This window comes from Thamnophis elegans, chromosome 13 (assembly GCF_009769535.1).
Source record: "Thamnophis elegans isolate rThaEle1 chromosome 13, rThaEle1.pri, whole genome shotgun sequence".
NCBI lineage: Eukaryota > Metazoa > Chordata > Lepidosauria > Squamata > Colubridae > Thamnophis > Thamnophis elegans.
Window position 1 is genome coordinate 10889609 of NC_045553.1, and position 18803 is coordinate 10908411.

Genomic DNA, 18803 nt, shown 5'->3' on the forward strand with positions numbered 1-18803 from the left:
TGGATCAGGGGCAGAGAGGGGGATAGAGCCCTATGCCAATTATCAGCTGCCTTCAGAGTCAGACATCAGTGAGGCAGAAGAACAGCTGGAGCCTCTTCCCAGTGTGCGCATGCACAGAGTTGCCAGACAAAGGGAACAGCTAAAGAACGGGGTCGACTTGGGAGTAAGGCCACAGATGGATGATGAATGGTCCCTCCCAAAGGGAATAAAAGAGGAGCAAAAGGGGAGTGGAGTTTGCAGGAGACCATTAGTTCGCTTCATTGGTTCGTGACTCTCTGAGACTCCTTGCTGGATTTTGCAGATCTCGGCCTGGCAACTCTCCAAGCCAGATGAGGTCTGTGACTATAAATCCTCCCTCAAAAGACTTTGCTGGATGTGAATGAGCAGAATTCACAGTCAATTAATAAAAAGGGTTTTTGTCAGGAACCAGGAGTTTGCTTCAGGCTCTTGGGAAGCCTCGGTCAGAACAATTGCTGGATTAAAACACAAATTTATACCTACATCCTTTTTGCCTTCTTGCCCTCTAAAACCTCTGACTCTCCTCTCACGATGGTTAAAACAGCTGTCAAACTCCCCAAAGTTAAAAAATAATAATGAACTGATAGATTTGTTGCGCACAGAGCCAAGACATAACCTGACAAGTTAACAGCATCATCGGCAAACGCAGGTTCCTGGTTGTCCATCTGCTTACTCCATTACAAAAACTGACACGTTTAAAGCCCTTATAAATAAAATATTGCTTTGCGAGTCATTACAGTAGAAAGCCTTGCTCCAAAAGGAAGACGACAGAGGCACCGGCGTGGCCCTGAATTCATTTCCAATCAGAGCTCATTCATCCAGGAATTGATTCTTGTTAGCAACAAGCAGGTTTTATTTAAAGGGGGATAAGGAAGCTCAAAACAAAAGACAACTTAAGTAGCGTTCGAAAGCCCAGTAGGGTTCCAGCAATTAATATTTTTAAAACCCAACAGTAGGACAGGGAAAACAAAGGATCATCGTTTGGTTCATTTCTACTTTTTGGGGACGATGACAGAGGATGTTAAAATTATTACTGTAAGTAAAGAGAAGGGGTCTTACCTTATCGTCAATATCGCTCTCGCTGTCACACTGTAAATTGAAAAAAAAGAGAAAGGAAAAGAAAGTTTCAGTTATAATTGGTAGGGGGGGAAAATCACGTGCACCCAGGTGTAATTCCCCATTAAATCCTCTACTTTTCCTCTCTTCTAGAAAATCCTTGTGTCAAAGATATATCTATCTATATAAAAGTGAAATACCACTCACGCATCATCACAAAATTTCCAGAACTGTAAAGCCTACAACCTTGAAATTTGGCATGCATGTTCCTCTTGGCTTCTAGGTGCTCGCTAAGAAAGGATTTTTTGAAATGACCATCAGATCATTAGTGTTTCTTATATTATTATTAACATACTCTGATTCTAAGGTGTTAGATGTTCTACTGTCCCTCCCCACCTGAAAAGAATTCTATTCCAAATGCCACTTGGGTGTGGGCGTGGCCAGCGCGTGACTCATCTGGACTGCGAGCTGGGAGTTTAGACATTCTATTCCCCCTCCCCCATGAAAAGAATTCTGTTCCAACTGCCACTTGGGCATGGGCGTGGCCAGTGCATGATTCATCCAGCCTAGGGGCTGGGAGTTTAGACATTCTACTCCCCCTCCCCCCTGAAAATAATTCTGTTCCAACTGCCACTTGAGTATGGGCATAGCCAGTGCGTGACTCATCCAGCCTGGGGGCTGGGAGTTTAGACATTCTATTCCCCCCCACCTGAAAAAATGCTCTGAGGCAAAGGACTTGGACTGAGGGAGAGAAGGGGATAAGATAGGAGAGGCCTCTGTGGGGCAAGCATGAGGGAGAGAAGGGGGATAGGAGAGAGGCTTCTGTAGGGCAAGCCTGAGGGAGAGACAGGGAAAGGAGAGGTCGATCATAACTATTCATTAATTTACAAGCTGTAACTGTCGATTTATCAAGCTCAATCACATAGTTTCGTAGTGAAGCATGGGTATCCAGCTAGCACGTATGTACATACGTAGGTGCGTGCGCACACACACACACACACACACACACACACTACTATCTTCATCTCTCAGGCTCTTTTCCATCTCATGAGCCAACCAGAGAATGTTTTAGTTTCAGCACTGCTAAATTTCAGCTTTCGGATGATTTCACTGACTCTATTGAATCCTGTGGGCCAAAAATGATCAGCATGGAAGATCTTTGATCTCCCTTCTACAACTCCTGATGTTTCTTTTAACCCAGGTGTCAGTTTCCTGACATTTTGTTAGTTCAAAGATTCCTTTAGTAGGAGTGCCGGCAGCCCTAGTAAAAACATTTCTCTCTCACCGCCGGCTAACAAGTCTGTCCGGTAGGGAGATGAATAGTTGTTTGCCACATCTATTGATCTCCACCCCCTGCCTTTTATCCCCAGAGCTAGGGTTCTGTAGGTTCTGTAGCAGCGGTGGCTCCCTTGTCCCAAGGACCAGCCCATAGATTTCCACTACCCTCCTCTCCTCTGCCTTCTGTGCAACTGCACCTCAGGCACCAGACCCAGCTGTTGACTCTCCATCTGAGGACTGATGGACGGCCCAAGCTCCGACCTTCCCCCCCCCTCTCTTTCTGTCTCTCCCTCTCCCCCCCACCCTCTATCTGCCAGGTCCATTCCCTCTTCCCCCTCGGAGCTCCCAGATTGCCCTGATTCTGACCCTGACTCCCAGGTCTTCTCCTCCTTCTCTGATTCAGCTGCTGGAGGAGCTGGTGGGTGACAGGCCACACCAACAGCAATTGGCCCTTATCCAGCTGAACCTCTGTGTTCAATCCCCCCCCCCCCAACACCCATAAAGCAAGGAAGGCCTTCGAGTCGTTTTTACACCGAACACACTTACTAGCTTGGCAAATGAACTGCCCATGTTTTCAGCCGCACATATGGCAGGATAATCACAGGTTGGGATGCTTCAGGATGCACCGAGCTGAGTCGCTGGAGACGGGAGAAGCATTACCACCTCACCACGTAAAAAAAAAATAGTGCTATTTGGATTGCTATCCGGGCAAAGAAAATGACCTCCGAACAGCAGGGGGGTTTTCTCCATTAAACTCGAAAGTTTCCCCCTCGAATGCAAATGTGCTCGCTCGCTTGATCAACAAGAGCCATCTCTCCAGCTGGATGGTTTTAGCCAAAGGATAGGAATAAATACACCCTTTCACGTAGCATTGTCAAAAGACCCAACCCTGGAGAGAAATCCTGAACTACCAGGTTTCTTTTTACAATCTCCTTGGAGAGCAATTGCACAGTCTGGTTCCCATCAAAACTGATCCAAAGGCCAATCAATTTCCTAGGGGGACCGAGTGAGCAGTTATCGCTGCATCAAGTCGAATGGGTTCTGGAATCATTGGGAGACACGTTCTGACAACGGAATAACACCCATGTTGTGAATTAGGCTTAGGGTGGGTGGGAAACCAGGATAGAAATAAAATTTGGGGACTGACTCCATAGGAGAATGGAAAGAGACCGTCACTGGCATCTAAGTTTTTCTTTCTTTCTTTCTTTCTTTCTTTCTTTCTTTCTTTCTTTCTTTCTTTCTCTCTCTCTCTCTCTCTCTCTCTCTCTCTCTCTCCCCCTCCCTCCTTTCTTTTTGTAAAGTTTTATTCATAAGCATTTTTGAACACAGTGTATTGTCAGGGTATACGGTGTTTTCCCGAAAACAAGACAGGGTCTTATTTTCTTTTGACCCCTGAAATAAACACTTGGCCTTATTTTCGGGGAGGCCTTATTATTTTTGAGGTGCAGGAGGCCCCCTTAACCTCGGCCTGCAGATCAGCAGATCCAGAGAGGGCCAGAAGTTCTGTCTCTGTTTCTGACACACTCTTGCCAGCTCTAGCGTCTCTTGGCCAGCCGCTCTTTTGGCATCCGCCACTAAGAGAAGGGGCGCAGGGACTAGGGTTTGCGGGAACGGACTCCGTGAAACCGTTCCGCATGGATGGCAGGTGCATGTGGGGTGCATGGGGCATGTTCCCCCCCTTCCCCCAGGAAGTGGTGGGGACTGGCTGCACATACATTTACATATTTTAGGGGAGGTCTTATTGTAGCACATGCACTCAAAAGCCTGATTGGGCTTATTATCTGGGGAGGTCTTATTTTGGGGGGAACCAGGGTACTATTTACAAACTTCTCCTTAGTTTTAGGTTGCTTCTCTCCTTGGTTAATTTCCATCCCTTGTTTTTCGTTTTGCCTATTGGTGCTTTGGAAAATATTTTGACCGCCCCTAATCTTTGCAGGAGCCTCTCAAACATTGGAAGACTGCTATATGTCTTCCCTAGGACTTCTTTTCGTAAGACTAAAGGTAAAGGTTCCCATCTCAAGTATGTGCTAGTTGTTCCCAACTCTAGGGGCCAGTGCTTATCTCCATTTCAAAGCCGAAGAGCCAGTGCTGTCCGAAGACATCTCCATGGTCATTTGGCCGGCATGACTCAACTCAGAAGGTGCATGGAACGCTGTTACCTTCCCACCAAAGGTGGTACCTATTTTTCTACTTGCATTTTTTAATGTGCTTTCGAACTGCTAGGTTGGCAGAAGCTGAGACAAGGAAAGGGAGCTCACTCTGTTACATAGTGTTAGGGATTCGAACCGCCGAGCTACCGACTTTTCTGATCAATAACCTCAGCGTCTTAGCCACCGTGTCCTTCTAAGACTATAAGACTTACAGTCCTATAAGACAAGACATACCCAATTCTTGCAGCCATTTTTCGTACGTTTCACCTCTTTCTCAATTAAATAGTTTCCCCTCCGCTCTTTGCAGGCCAGATTTTAAGGCAAGGTTGATAATTCTTGCATTTGTTTATTTTCTCAGGATGCTGAATTCTGGGAAGGCCACTCCTAATTTCTTATTCTCTGCTTGCGTGGTATTGAATGTTTAAATGCAGATTTTAAAATGGGAGACCCAACCCGTTTCAGGTCTTCTAGCTTTAGTTGTTTTCCTAATGTTATCTAAGCTTTTTTTAAAAAAAAGAAAACACTAAATAGCTGCTTTTTGATTAAAGATGTACACTCCCCCCCCCCAAGGAATTTAACAGGTGAAGGAGGGAGGGAGGGGGTAGAGTTCCTTTCTGTCTTTTAACCACAATGGGACAAAAGCCCTGTTGTCAAAATACACAGCTCAAGAAAAGTTGAAGAATGTCAAGGACAGACAGCTCTGACAGATAAAGGCCTCAATTACCTGCATTTTCCTCCAGGCTGTTAAAGCTCCCCCTGTTTATAAGGAAATCTGCAAACAGTCCATTGTATTTTGTTCATAAGGGCTTGTAAAGGGATTATGGTAGAACGGTGCCAATTGCCGCTTAATTCTGCCAAAAATGTTTCTAAAGATCTTAATTGGCCTGGGTTTGTTTTTTTTTTCACTCTCCTCTAAAAGTAATGACAAGTGTAATCCTCCATTCAGCAAAAGGGGAATTTAAGAAGGAAAAAAAAAGAGAAGGGAAGGGAAGAGAAAAACAAAAAAAGTAAACCGAGGAGGAAGGCAGGAAAGAAAGAAGGAAGAAAGGAAGGAAAGAATGGAAGGAAGGAAGGAAAGGAAGAAAAGGAGGGAGAGAAAGAAGGGAAAGAAAAGCAGGAAGGAAGGAGGAAGATAGGGAGGAAAGGAAGGAACTGAGGGAGGGAGGGAAGGAAGGAAAGAAAGAAAGAGGAAGGAAGGGAGAGAGAGATAGAAGCAGGAAGGAAGAACGGAGAGAGGAAGGGAGGAAGGAAGAAAGGAAAGGGAGGGAGGGAGGGAGAGAAGGAAGAGAAAGAAGAATAGGAAGGAAGGAGGAAGGGAACAGGAGAGGAAGGAACTGAGGGAGGGAGGGAAGGAAAGGAAGGAAGGAAGGAAGGAAAGGGAAGGAGGGAAGGAAGGAGCAACAACTGGGTGTGTGAATTAAGGAGTTTCTTTCTTTCTTTGAATTTTATATTTCTTAACCGCCCATCTCTATCAAAGAGGGGCTGTTTGGGAGATGCCCATGGAAAGGGTCTCTAGCTGCAAAAATGAAAACCAGATCACCTGCGCCTGATTTACGGGAAACGCCCAAACCCAGCCTTTCATTATCAGATGGGAGGAGAACCAGGAAGCCCTGCCAAAAACCCAAACCTGCACAAAGAAACCAAGGCACAGAGAGGCAGCGCTCTCATTTATTCACCTACAAACCCCCCATGGAGGCCTCTGTCCACCTGCGCCACCTGGCCCATTATCCTTTAGCAGGAGAGCCCAGTGGAGGGGACAGCGGGCATCCGTCATTTCCTGCCACCCAGGGACAAAAAAGAGCTATTAGCGGCTCCAAGCTGTACATCAAGCCATGCCACTAAGCGGAAAATGTTCTCTGCTGAACTAGATGGCTCACCCGGAGACCGAACACAGCGACAGAGAAGCCTCGGCATAGTTGAGCTGACATGAAGCATCCTTTCCTTGAGGCCTCTTCCTGGCACATTCTGGGGACCAAGACCTCCAGGAGCCTCAGTGGTTAGAGTGCAGTACTGCAGGCTGACTTCTGCTGCCTGCTGGCTGCCTGCAGTTCAACAGTTCAAATCTCACCAGGCTCAAGATTGAACGCTTCCTTCCTTCCTTCCCACAATGGTTAGAATGCAGTATTGTAGGCTAACTCTACCCAATGCCAGCAGTTCAATTCTCACCAGGCTCAAGATTGATCCTTCCTTCCTTCCTTCCTTCCTTCCTTCCTTCCTTCCTTCCTTCCTTCCTTCCCACAATGATTAGAATGCAGTATTGCAGGCTAACTCTACCCAGTGCCAGCAGTTCGATTGTCACCAGGCTCAAGGTTGACTCGACCGACCTTCCTTCCTTCCTTCCTTCCTTCCTTCCTTCCTTCCTTCCTTCCTTCCTTCCTTCCTTCCTTCCTTCCTTCCTTCCTTCCTTCCTTCCCACAATGGTTAGAATGCAGTATTGCAGGCTACCTCTATCCAGTGCCAGCAGTTCAATCCTAACTGGCTCAAGGTTGACTGAGCCTTCAGTCCTTCCGAGGTGGGTAAAATGATGACCCAGATTGTTGGGGGCAAGAGGTTGACTCTTTAAACCGCTTAGAGAGGCTTGGGAAGCACTGTAAAGCGGTATATAAGTCTAAGTGCTAAGTGCTATTGCTAAGATGAAGAAGAGTTCCAACAGAGTTGTAAAGAACCTTGGGGGGGTCATCTAGTCCAACCTGCTGCTTGATACCAGTGAGTCAGGCCGTACCAGGACTGTATCTGCAGAGGTTTGAGGTGATGGGGGAGAGGAAGCAGCAAGCAGAATCATGAGCTAAACAGACAGGGGACAAAGGAGACTATGGGACCCGGGGCAGCTTCCACACATCACGCATCCTTCCCAAACTGCCAAATAAAGAGAAAAAAAGAAAAACCACCCACGACACACGATTGCCAAGCTTCCTCTTGCCAAGCTTCCTCGGAGGGGAGCCCTGATTGATGGCTGCAATTTGGCCATGGCTTAAGGTCCCTCCAGTCGTTTTTTTTCCCCTGCTGGCAAGGAAGGTTGAGCTGCTTGCTGCTGCAGCTCAGGGAGAGAAAAACACAAGCCAAGAGATGATATTATTATTATTATTATTATTGTTGTTGTTGTTGTTGTTATTATTATTATTATTATTATTATACAATTGCATCACAGCGGCCAGTTGTTTCTCCGGATTTGGCATTGGTTACTAGTCGGGCCCCACCCAGGGGCCTAGGACGTCGTAACGTATTTTCGTAATATGCGTGCAGATCCAAGCAGTGCGGCTTTTTGCATTTGACTGATGGTGATTTTGTCAATTTTTAACTATTTTACATGTAATTCCAGTGCTTTTGGAATAGCACCCAGTGTGCCAATTACCACTGGAATTACCACTGCTGGTTTGTGCCATAGTCGTTGAATTTCGATTTTTAAGTCCTGGTATTTTGCGATTTTTTCATGTTTCTTCTCAGCGACCCTGCTATCACCTGGCATTGCAATGTCTATGATTGTGACCTTATTTTTCTCAACCAGTGTGATGACTGGTTTATTATGCGCCAGTATTTTGTCCGTTTGTATACGGAAATCCCACAAGATCTTGACCATCTGATTTTCAGTGACTTTTTCCGGCTGATGTTCCCACCAGTTTGTTGCTGTTTTAATATTATAATTTCCAATGGATCATTTGTGCTACTGAATTGTGCCGCAATTTATAATCAGTCTGTGCAAATTTTTTACAGCAGCTGAGTATGTGATCACATTGATCACATTATTATTATTATTATACAATTGTATCACAGCGGCCAGTTGTTTCACCGGATTTGGCATTGGTTACTAGTCGGGCCCCACCCAGGGGCCTAGGACGTCGTAACGTATTTTCGTAATATGCGTGCAGATCCAAGCAGTGCGGCGTTTTGCATTTGACTGATGATGATTTTGTCAACTTTTAACTGTTTTAAATGTAATTCCAGTGCTTTTGGAATAGCACCCAGTGTGCCAATTACCACTGGAATTAATTATTATTATTATTATTATTATTATTATTATTATTACTATTATTATTATGTAATCTTTAATGAGATTCACAGCCTTTGGGGCTGGTTGGTAGCTCAACAGTTCGAGTCCTAACCAAGAACCTAGGAACTGTTCAGGTAACGTTGGGAGGATATAAGCTGTTCCAAGTAGGGCGGTTTTTTGTAGAGTCAGAATGTTCAAGTCAGGTAAATTTAGAATTTCCAAATAGCGATGTAGCCCTTTAGGTATTGCTCCAAGGGCTCCAATTACAATCTGGACAACACACGATTTCTTTTTCCACAGTCGCTCAACTTCAATTTGCAAGTCCCGGTACTTTGTGATTTTTTCTTGCTGTTTATCTTCAATTGGTGCATCTCCAGGTATTGCAATGTCAATGAACCATACTTTTTTCTTTTCAACTATTGTTATGTCGGGTGTGTTGTGGGCCAAGTGCCTGTCAGTCTGAATTCTGAAGTCCCACAGGATCTTGACTTTCTCATTCTCTAAAACCTTCTAATAACTATTGTTGTTGTTGTTGTTGTTATTATTATTATTATATGTGGTTAATCTTTGGTGGGATTCACAGCCTTTGGGGCTGGTTGGTAGCTCAACAGCTCGAGTCCTAACCAAGGACCTAGGAACTGTTAAGGTAACGTCGGAGGATATAAGCTGTTCCAAGTAGGCTCATTTTGTGCAGAATGCCCAGGAACCATAGCATCCAACAGAAAACTTGTTAATTCGGGCAACGATTCAGCCGGCATAAATTTCATTTTTTTCGTATTCACCATATTTGAATGGGTTGTGGAGAAACTTTTGTCTGGCCCTTCACCTAAGACCTGTCTGATATGGTTGTACCTGTTCAGCATATCCCTTAGGATCATAAGAGCACGCAAGCCCCTCCACCATGACAAGGTAAAGCTCCTCGGAGGTGGTGGTGGTGTTGTTGTTGTTATTATTATTATTATTATTATTATTATTATTATTATTATTATTATGTTTGAGGGGAGGGTGGGTGGGAGAGAGGAGGAGAGGGAAAAAGAGAGGAAGTGAAGGAGGGAAATGTAATGTTGACCTGAACTCGCCCCAGGCAAGAGAGAGATCCCTGGCTTCAGTAGCTCTTTGACAGGTTGATGAAATTAAACCTGGGGCCTCCCCATAGCTAGACTCCACTCCGGCTCCTGATGGAAAGGAGGGAGAGAGGAAGGGACAGAAGGGGGGGGGGGGGGAGTGGAGAGCTGCAAGAAACAGATTGAGCCCCCAGGGCAGAAATTTCCTTCCTTTAGCACAACCCCCTCCCCTGTCCATTTTTCACTCGGCAGCATATGTCAGCGCAACCCACGCGTAGAAAGGCAGAGACCCCCACCCTTCTATTCCCCCCCCTGCTGCACAGCTGCAGCTGTTAAGGGCATGACAGAGGAGGGGTCTTACACACACACACACACACACACACACACACAGGCATCCTGGCTTAATTCAGAGGGTAAATAATGCCTCTAGGTTTTGGTCCCCCTCCCCAATTTGTTTCCTGGATGCTGCTTTAGGCAGGGTCCTATAGATGAGGTTTTGCACCCCGATGTGACCAGCTCTTTGACTCTGCTCAGGGCTCTGATCTGTCACTTTTTCTAGGACAGAGAAGACCCCCCACCCCACCCCCAAAACCCTCCCCCATTCATGTAAGCCTTCTTTAACTTGGGGGGGGGGTCTGAATGGCTTTTATATCGGTCATTGTTTTTATATCAACATTTGTAGCGTAAGCCACCCAAAGTCACAGCCAGATTTTTGGGGGGGCAGGAGGGTGGAGGAGGAGGGGGTTGTATAAATTTGACAACAAATACAGTTGTTGAAGGAATACAGGGTGTTGAGGACTAGCGTCTTGGATGGCAGAAGGCATGGCTCTGTCAACTGGCCTGAGACCCCCAATGGGAGTGTGTCATTCTGGAGGTGACTGATGGATCAGATCAGACCTTGGCCATATTTCACTGCTTTTCTGTCAATCTCTGTTTTTTAAAAAAATAATAATTTAATGTCTCTATTGTTTTAATGTTTTATAGGGGTGTTTTTACTGAGTGATTGTAAGCCGCCTGGAGTCACCTTTTGTTAAAGTCCAGCACCTTGGACAGCACCTGACCATATCTCCCCCCTCTCCCTCCCTCCAAATCTCTCTCTCTCTCTCTCTCTCTCTCTTGTTCTCTCTCAATCTTTCTGTTTCTTTTTCTCACTCTCAATATCTTTTTCTGTCTCTCTTTCTCTCAATCTGTTTCTTTCTCCTGCTTTCAATCTCTCTCTTTCTCTCAATCACTTTCTGTCTCTCTCACACTTTTTCTATTTTTCTATTTCTCTCTCTTCCCCCTCTTTCTCTCTTTCAATCTCTTTCTCTATGTTTCTTTTTTTAACTCAAAATTTCTTTTCTTAGTCTCTCTTCCTCTTAATCTGTTTCTTTTTCCTGCTTTGAACCTCTCTCTTTCTTTCAATCACTCTCTCTCTCTCTGTCTCTCAAACACATTTTTTCTATTTCTCTATTTCTCTCTCTTTTCCCCCTCTCTTTCAATCTCTTTCCGTTTCCTTTTCTAACTCTAAATCTCTTTTTCTTAGTCTCTCTTCCTCTCAATCTGTCTTTTTCCTTTTCAATCTCTCTCTTTCTCTCAATCACTTTCTCTCTCTCAAACACACTTTTTCTATTTTTCTATCTCTCTCTCTCTCTCTTTCCCCCCTTTCTCTCTTTCAATCTTTCTCTATGTTTCCTTTTCTAACTCTAAATCGCTTTTTCTTAGTCTCTCTTCCTCTCAATCTGTCTCTTTTTCCTGCTTTCAGTCTCTCTCTTTCTCTCCATCTCTCTCTCTCTCACACACACACACAGACACAGAAACAGACACACACACACACACACACACTTTCTCTCGCTCCCCCTCCCCTGCTTATCTCCCCTTCCCCCTATCTCTGTGGGTGTTGAGGAGCTGGTTTTCCTCTCCCCTTCTCCTTTTTTCTTCCCATTTTCAAACACTATTTTTTTTAAATTAAAAAAGTCTCTTTTCAGATCAAGGTCAATTCCTAAAGGACCAGCTGCATTTCCCCCCCCCCCCCCCAAATGCACAAGCGCACACACAACCACCCTTGTGTATGTGTGTGTGTGTGTCCCCACCACCGTGGCTGCCTCTCTTTTCCTTAATCTTTGTAAATTAATCAGCAATGCTAGAAGTCATGGCAAGCTGTAGAACATAAAAGGAAGTCCCTGGACACGTTAAACCTAGGATCTATTAAAAGCAAAGTGGGAAGGGGGGAAGGAGAAGAAGAGAGGTGGTGGGTGGGATAGGCGGATAGGCTTGCAACAGGGGAGAAGGAAAGGGAGGCAGGGAGGGAGGCCCACTTCACCTTTTTTCTGTTGTGCTTGCCGCTGCGAGATAAAAGCTGGGGAGGACTTTGTTATAAATTCCCCCGGCCGACATCAAAACACCTTAAATAATTCAAATAACATGTTGAAAGGCAAGGAATCAAAATGCTGCTCTGATCTTCCATTGCTGCAAATGCAGAGTATTACCCCAAGTGAGCTGGGTGGAGGAAATAACAGTGTGAGCAACGCAACCCTTTAGGAAAATGTCAGAACTTGTAAAAATCATAATTTCCAGCAAGGTGGTCCTTGGTTCTTTTTTTTTTTTTTTGCCTCATTGGGTAAGATGCAAGCAATTGTGGGCATCTCTCTCTCTCTCTCTCTCTCTCTCTCTCTCTCTCTCTCTCTCTCTCTCTCTGTGTGTGTGTGTGTGTGTGTGTGTGTGTGTCTGTCTCTGTCTCTCTCTCTCTCTGTTGAAATGTGTGTGTGTGTGTGTGTGTGCGTGCGTGCGCGAGATACAAACTTAGCCAGGCTGAAATGCAGGTTTTCTGACAAGCTGTTAACAAGACAACAGTCAAGATGTCTGGTGCTTTCTGGGAGACGCGATGCCATTTTCCCTGCTCGGAAGAAGTTCACGACATGACAAGCGAGAAGCAGACCTTAAAAACCTTGCCGTAATTTTCGTTTGCTTCTGTCGCAAAAGAATTCAGGCGGAAATATGAGAAAAGGTGGGACACACACACATACACAGGTGTCTATGTGTGCTACAAGAAGATAGGAGCAAGGGAGGAAAGGGAAAGGAAGGATGCCGGAATCAAAGTGTTCCCTTGGATCAGCAAATGTCGTCATTGGGCCATATAAAACTCACCAAATAAATACATAAACAAATAATGGAATTCTCTGAATATGTAACACCGGGGATCTGTCCTGAGAGAAACACGGCTGTGTGTGTACGTGTGAAACTCTCCCCTTACACTGAAGAGCTGGGCGAAGGATTGGGAGAGGCCAAGGGTCAAGCTTCCTCTGGCCATGAAGCTTCTGCAGAAACTCTGGAACAGTTAGGGCTTATGCAGTTATGATTTATAGAGGTAGTCATGGTTGGTTGGTTGGTTGGTTGGTTGGTTGGTTGGTTGGTTGGTTGGATGGAGACAGAGACAGATAGATAGAAAAAAATGGATGGATTGATGGATATAGATGGATATATAGATATAGATGGATGGATAGAGAGACAGACAGACAGACAGAGACAGATATATAGAAAGAAATGGATGGATGGAGACAGATAGATAGATAGATGATAGATGATAGATAGATAGATAGATAGATAGATAGATAGATAGATAGATAGATAGATAGATAGATATAGATGGATAGATAGATAGACAGAAATAGAAAGAAATGGATGGATAGATATAGATGGATCGATCGATCGATCGATCGATGGATGGATGGATGGATAGACAGACAGACAGAGACAGATAGACAGAGACAGACAAATGGATGGATGGATGGACGGATGATAGATGATAACTAGCTAGACAGTCAGGCAGAAATATACTGTGACAGACAAAAGGATGGGTGGATGGATGGATGGATAGATATTGACAGACAAGCAGATTAATGGATAAACGGATGGATGAAAGACAGACAGACAGACAGAAATATGGCAAATAGATGGATGAATGATAATTGCTAGAAAGAAAGAAAGAAAGAAAGAAAGAAAGAAAGAAAGAAAGATAGATAGATAGATAGATAGATAGATAGATAGATAGATAGCTGGATAGCTAGATAAAGAGACAAGTAGATGGATGGAAGGAAAAATAGAAGATGATAGATAGACAAATAGAAATAGATAGATAAGAACAAATGAATATGTATTTGTATTGAATTGCAAGCCGCCCTCAGTCACTGATTGAGATGGGCGGTATTGAAACTGAATAAACAAACAAACAAACAAACAAACACAAATCTATTCCTACTCCGTGTGGAGTACATATAAATATTTCTCAGCAATCCCTGCCAATCAAACAGCTCTGTTTGGGGACTTCACCAGCATGTATTATTCAATAGAAAACATGCACTTTTGCTGTTTTTTCCCCATTGCAGGGATCCTGGGAACTGATCAAGAAAAAAAAACAACCCAGCCATAGCAAAAATGAACTGAAATTTCTTTTGAAGCTTTTTTGCAATTCCTTCTCACTGAGAGTCCCAATCCCATCGCTGCCCCTTCCAGAAATTGTATCAATCAGTCGGTAACATGAAGACATATCTATATATATATAAAAGGCAAGTATCACTCACTCATCACGAAATCTCCAGAAACATAAAGCCTACAAACTTGAAATTTGGCATGCATGCTCCTCTTGACTTCTAGGTGCTCGCTAAGAAAGGATTTTTCGAAATGACCATCAGATCATTAGTATTTCTTATACAGTAATTAACACGCTCTGCTAAGGAGTTCTACTTCCCCTCCCCACCTGAAAAGAACTCTGTTCCAGCTGCCAGCTGCCTTATATTAACATGCTCTGATGCTAAGGAGTTAGATATTCTACTCCCCCTTCCCACCTGAAAAGAACTCTGTTCCGATTGCCAGTTGCCTCACATTCCGTTATCTCAGTTCAAACTGGTAGACGTTCCATTCCTTCAATCAGGAACTGTCTGGGGCTCCTTATAGTACTAAATGTCGGTACCTCACCAAAATGTCTATGCCTTCCACCTATGGAACTGCTTCCGGACTCAAGGCGGAGAGAGCAATATTTCCCTTATGGGTTTCAATCACCGGCCACCACTGAACCAAGGGATTGAACAGGATTTCTCCTGCATAGCCCGATTACATAGTTTCATTGCAAAGCATGGGTATCTCTTCTGACTCCCCGGCCTGTGAATAAACCAGAACACAGGCTTGGCTGTTTGCCACTGTTCAATTACTGAGATAACGAATCCTTTGGCTGAGGGCCCAGGCAAGTCATGTTCAATAGAGTAGCTCTGCAGCAACCCAGATAGTTCAAACGAAGCAACGCAGATGGTCCAAACGAACAGACACGGCTAGAATACACAGATAGATTTTCTTAACTACTAATTCGAACAGTTGTTTCCTACAAATGTCCCCTCCCAACGCCTCACCTATAATCTCTCTTGGGAGGGGCCAATCAACAACCACCTGTGCTTAATCATTTTCTGGGAGTCTGCCTACGGAGTTGCTGCTTCTGTTTCTCAGCCCTTCTCAATCTAGCATCAAGGACAAACTGCCTTTGATCCTCCCCACTGCTCCATGCCTCAGGTGCCTCCTGGTGGCCGGTCCCTGCTCTGAGTCTGAACCCTGCACAGGGTCCTCCACATCGTCCAGGGCAGACTCATATGGTTCTTTGTTATCCGAGTGCATCAGCAGCTCAAACGGATCCTGCTGGGCCACAACAGGTATCTAGCTAGTTTTATATATTTGGAAATATATTTTATTTCATTTTATTTTGTGGGAATAATTTTCTGCAGCAGCATCACAATGTTGATGATGATACAGTTAGAAGGGACCTTCAAGGTCTTATAGTCCAACCCCCCACTTAGGCAGGAAATCCTATATCGTTCCAGATAAACGATTGTCCAATCTCTTCTTAAAAACCTCCAGTGTTGGAGCATCCACAACCTCTGGTGGCAAGCTGTTCCACTGGTTAGTTGTCCTCACTGTTAGGAAATTTCTCCTTAATTCCAGATTGCTTCTCTCCTTGATTAGTTTCCACCCATTGCTTCTTGTCCTGCCCTCAGATGCTTTGGAGAATAGGTTGACCTCATCTTCTTTGTGGCAACCTCTCAAATATCATCACTGTATCAAATACAATGATGATGATGATGATGATGTCACCAGGGATGGTATTCACATATTTTCCCTACAGTTTTGCAAATTTGAGCACACACATTGACCCATCCACCCCATCCACGCATGCGCTTGGCTTTCCGTGCAGGCGCTTTGATTGTACGTGTGGCTTGCACTCATGCACATGGCTTGAAAACGTGCCTAAATAGGATGGCGTAGAAGTGGGACGGGTGGGCAGGTCCATCCGCGATTTCCACTACCAGTTAGGGTGAACCGGTTTGAACTGGCTGAATTCCACCTCTGGATGTAACCCTTAAAAGAACAAGACTTTGGCCCTATCACAGCAAGAACATCCATTTTTCCTAGACAAGAGATTTTGAAAGAATAAACTCTTCCCACAACTGTGGCTGCATTTCTCCACCCAAGTGAGGGAGGGAGGGGGGGAGGGAAACGCACGCAAACAACCCTACCAATGGCAATTAAGATACTTTCACGTCCAATGAATGATATGATGGAGAATAAATCTTCTGGAGATTCACAGGAGGGTTATCTGGCTTCAGTCAGAATTATGCATTACTGGTTTTATACGTTGTACTCCAGCTGATTAATACAGGTAATCAAATTATATAGCCCTTCCGCCGTGCTCTCCAATTCAAGGCTATCGCATTTTCAATGACAAAGTTCGTGGAGTTGTATGAAAAAATGTACTTCGGGCAGCCTTTTACGGCCGCAGTAAAACACCACTTTCAATTTAGTAATAAGCGACAGAGAGTAGAGAGCTCTGACTGACAAGATTCACTGGAATAGGGAGGTGGGTTGGGAAAGGTCACTGACGTACTGGCTACTGAACTCAAGAACCAAGTTAAATGACTAAATAGGGTGCAAATCATGGACAAGAAGGTCCCCCTATTTTTACAAAGGGTAGTGTCAGGTGTTCTGACCCAGGCTTTCTTAGAAAGCATGAAGCAGAGTCTTGGTCCTGGCAAAACCCTTTTATTTACATGACGGTGAATTCCTTCCATTCACAGTCAGCAAGGCTTGGCAAACAGTCCTCCCTAGGAACATTTATCAACACGAACCTTATCTCGCTTGGAGAGCTGCCAGATAACTAGTGTCCAAATGCAGGGCAAGACAACACTTGGCACAGAATCTCTTATAGTCACAAACAGAACTTTCCACTCTTGAAACGACCAAAGGAATGAATTGTTTCCTGCAAAATCCCCCTCCTCATTCGCTCCTCTTTTGCTTTCTACTTGCATTTTATGTGCTTTTGAACTGCTAGATTGGCAGAAGCTGGGACAAGTAACAGGCGCTCACTCCGTTACGCGGCGCTAGGGATTTCAACCGCGGAACTTTCTGATCAATGAGCTCAGCGTCTTAGCCACTGAGCCACTGCGTCCCCCGTGTATATGTGTGTGTATATACACATATATAGTGTATATGTGTGTCCGTGTGTGTTTGTGTGTATGTATATGTATGTACATTATCCCACAAATCATGGCTGCTTCCTTAGCATCTTGACCTTTGTAAGGCTTTGTAAAGCATGTGGGGGTGTACACACACACACACACACACACACACACACACACGAACTATCCCACAAATCATGCCTGTTTTCTTAGCAACGTGACCTTCATAAGGACAGCCAGGCATATGCATGCATGCATATGTGTGTGAATGAATATATGTGTCTGTGTATGTGTGTGTATGTATGTATACACACACACACACCCACACACACACAGACACACACACTATATTGCCAAAAGTATTTGCTCACCTGTCTTTATTCGCATATGAACTTACAGTATTTAACCTGTGTCTTCCCGACTGAATTACTGTTAGTATTTTTTTCCCCTTTGGATTCATTGTTGAGTCACTGACACTGCATTAGTGCCCATAATGTGGATAGATATTTCCTTAGTCTACTCCATGCTTCATTCATTTTTATTATCCTACAGATGCATATCAATTATAACGTGACTTCTCCAAATTAATGACTTTTTTCATTATTCTTTGTGCTAACTATAGTTAGCCTGGATTTTATCATACTGGTTTTCATTTATCTGTTCTGTATTAATATAAGTATTGGGTAGAGAATTTGCAACAACATCCATTAGACATCAGTCAGCAGAGATCTGGAGCAAGCGGCATGTCATATGGGAAGGCATGGGGCAGGCAGAAGTTGAGGGGAGCAGGCAGTCCTGCAAATAGCTCAGTTCTATGGTATCTAAAGCTTTAAAGGCAATAACCAGGAAACTTGAATTCCACCTGAACATCTATTGGGAGCCAATATAAGTTCATATCCGAGTAAAGGCAGGTTAGCGAATAATTGTGTGTGTGTGTTTATGTATGTGTATATCTATATCTATATCTATATCTATATCTATATCTATATCTATATCTATCTATCTATCTATCTATCTATCTATCTATCTATCTATCTATCTATCTATCATCTATCTATCTATCTGTTGTATTTGTGCTGATAAATAACACTAAATTGTTGTATTTAGTTGTGACACTAAATACATACATACATACATATACACACAACACACACACACACACACACACACACACACACACACACATATATATATATATATATATATATCGTAGATTTTCATGGGTGTAGGTATGGTGGTCTTTTCCCATGTAAGATTGAGATTGTCTTGGCAACATTTCAGCGAGGTCTCACTTGCCATCTTCAGGCTGGGTTTTGGGCTTAAAGTGCAAAAAAAAAGTGCATGGGAAAAGACCCGAATACAACAAGACCACCATATATGCATGCACGCGCGTGCGCGTACACACACACACACACACACACACACACACACACACATATATATATATATAAATTGATATATTATCCCGCAAATCATATCACAATAATCTTGTGATTAAAGAGCGTTGCCAGAATGTGGCCTTGCCTCCAAACGGGGAATTAATGACTCTGTATTAAATGATCCACTGATGTTAAATCAAATTAAAGAACCCTTGGAAGAATATTTAATGCTTAATGATAGGCTCCATATCGGAGCTGGTTTAATCTGGGATGCAGATACAGATGTCATGAGAAGGAATTAATCAGCCCTTCTGCTGCGGAAACAGGAATGCAAAATTGCTGAACAGAATGAATTAGAAACAGATTAGAGAAGCAGGGCTTAAAACATAAAAGAA

At 44.0% G+C, this 18803-nt stretch overlaps 1 protein-coding gene across 10 annotated transcripts in view; it reads right to left on the minus strand.

The window, feature by feature from the left end:
• Positions 1-18803, minus strand: part of FBRSL1 (fibrosin like 1) — a 592776-nt gene that overhangs the window by 225000 nt on the left and 348973 nt on the right. For 8 of the 10 annotated variants that reach the window (XM_032229091.1, XM_032229085.1, XM_032229094.1 and 5 more), the window contains exon 5: positions 1078-1107. The exons of the other annotated variants lie outside the window; for them this stretch is intronic. In XM_032229091.1, the coding sequence (XP_032084982.1) occupies positions 1078-1107 (30 nt within the window). The remainder of the gene's footprint in view (positions 1-1077; positions 1108-18803) is intronic. 10 annotated transcript variants of the gene reach the window in all.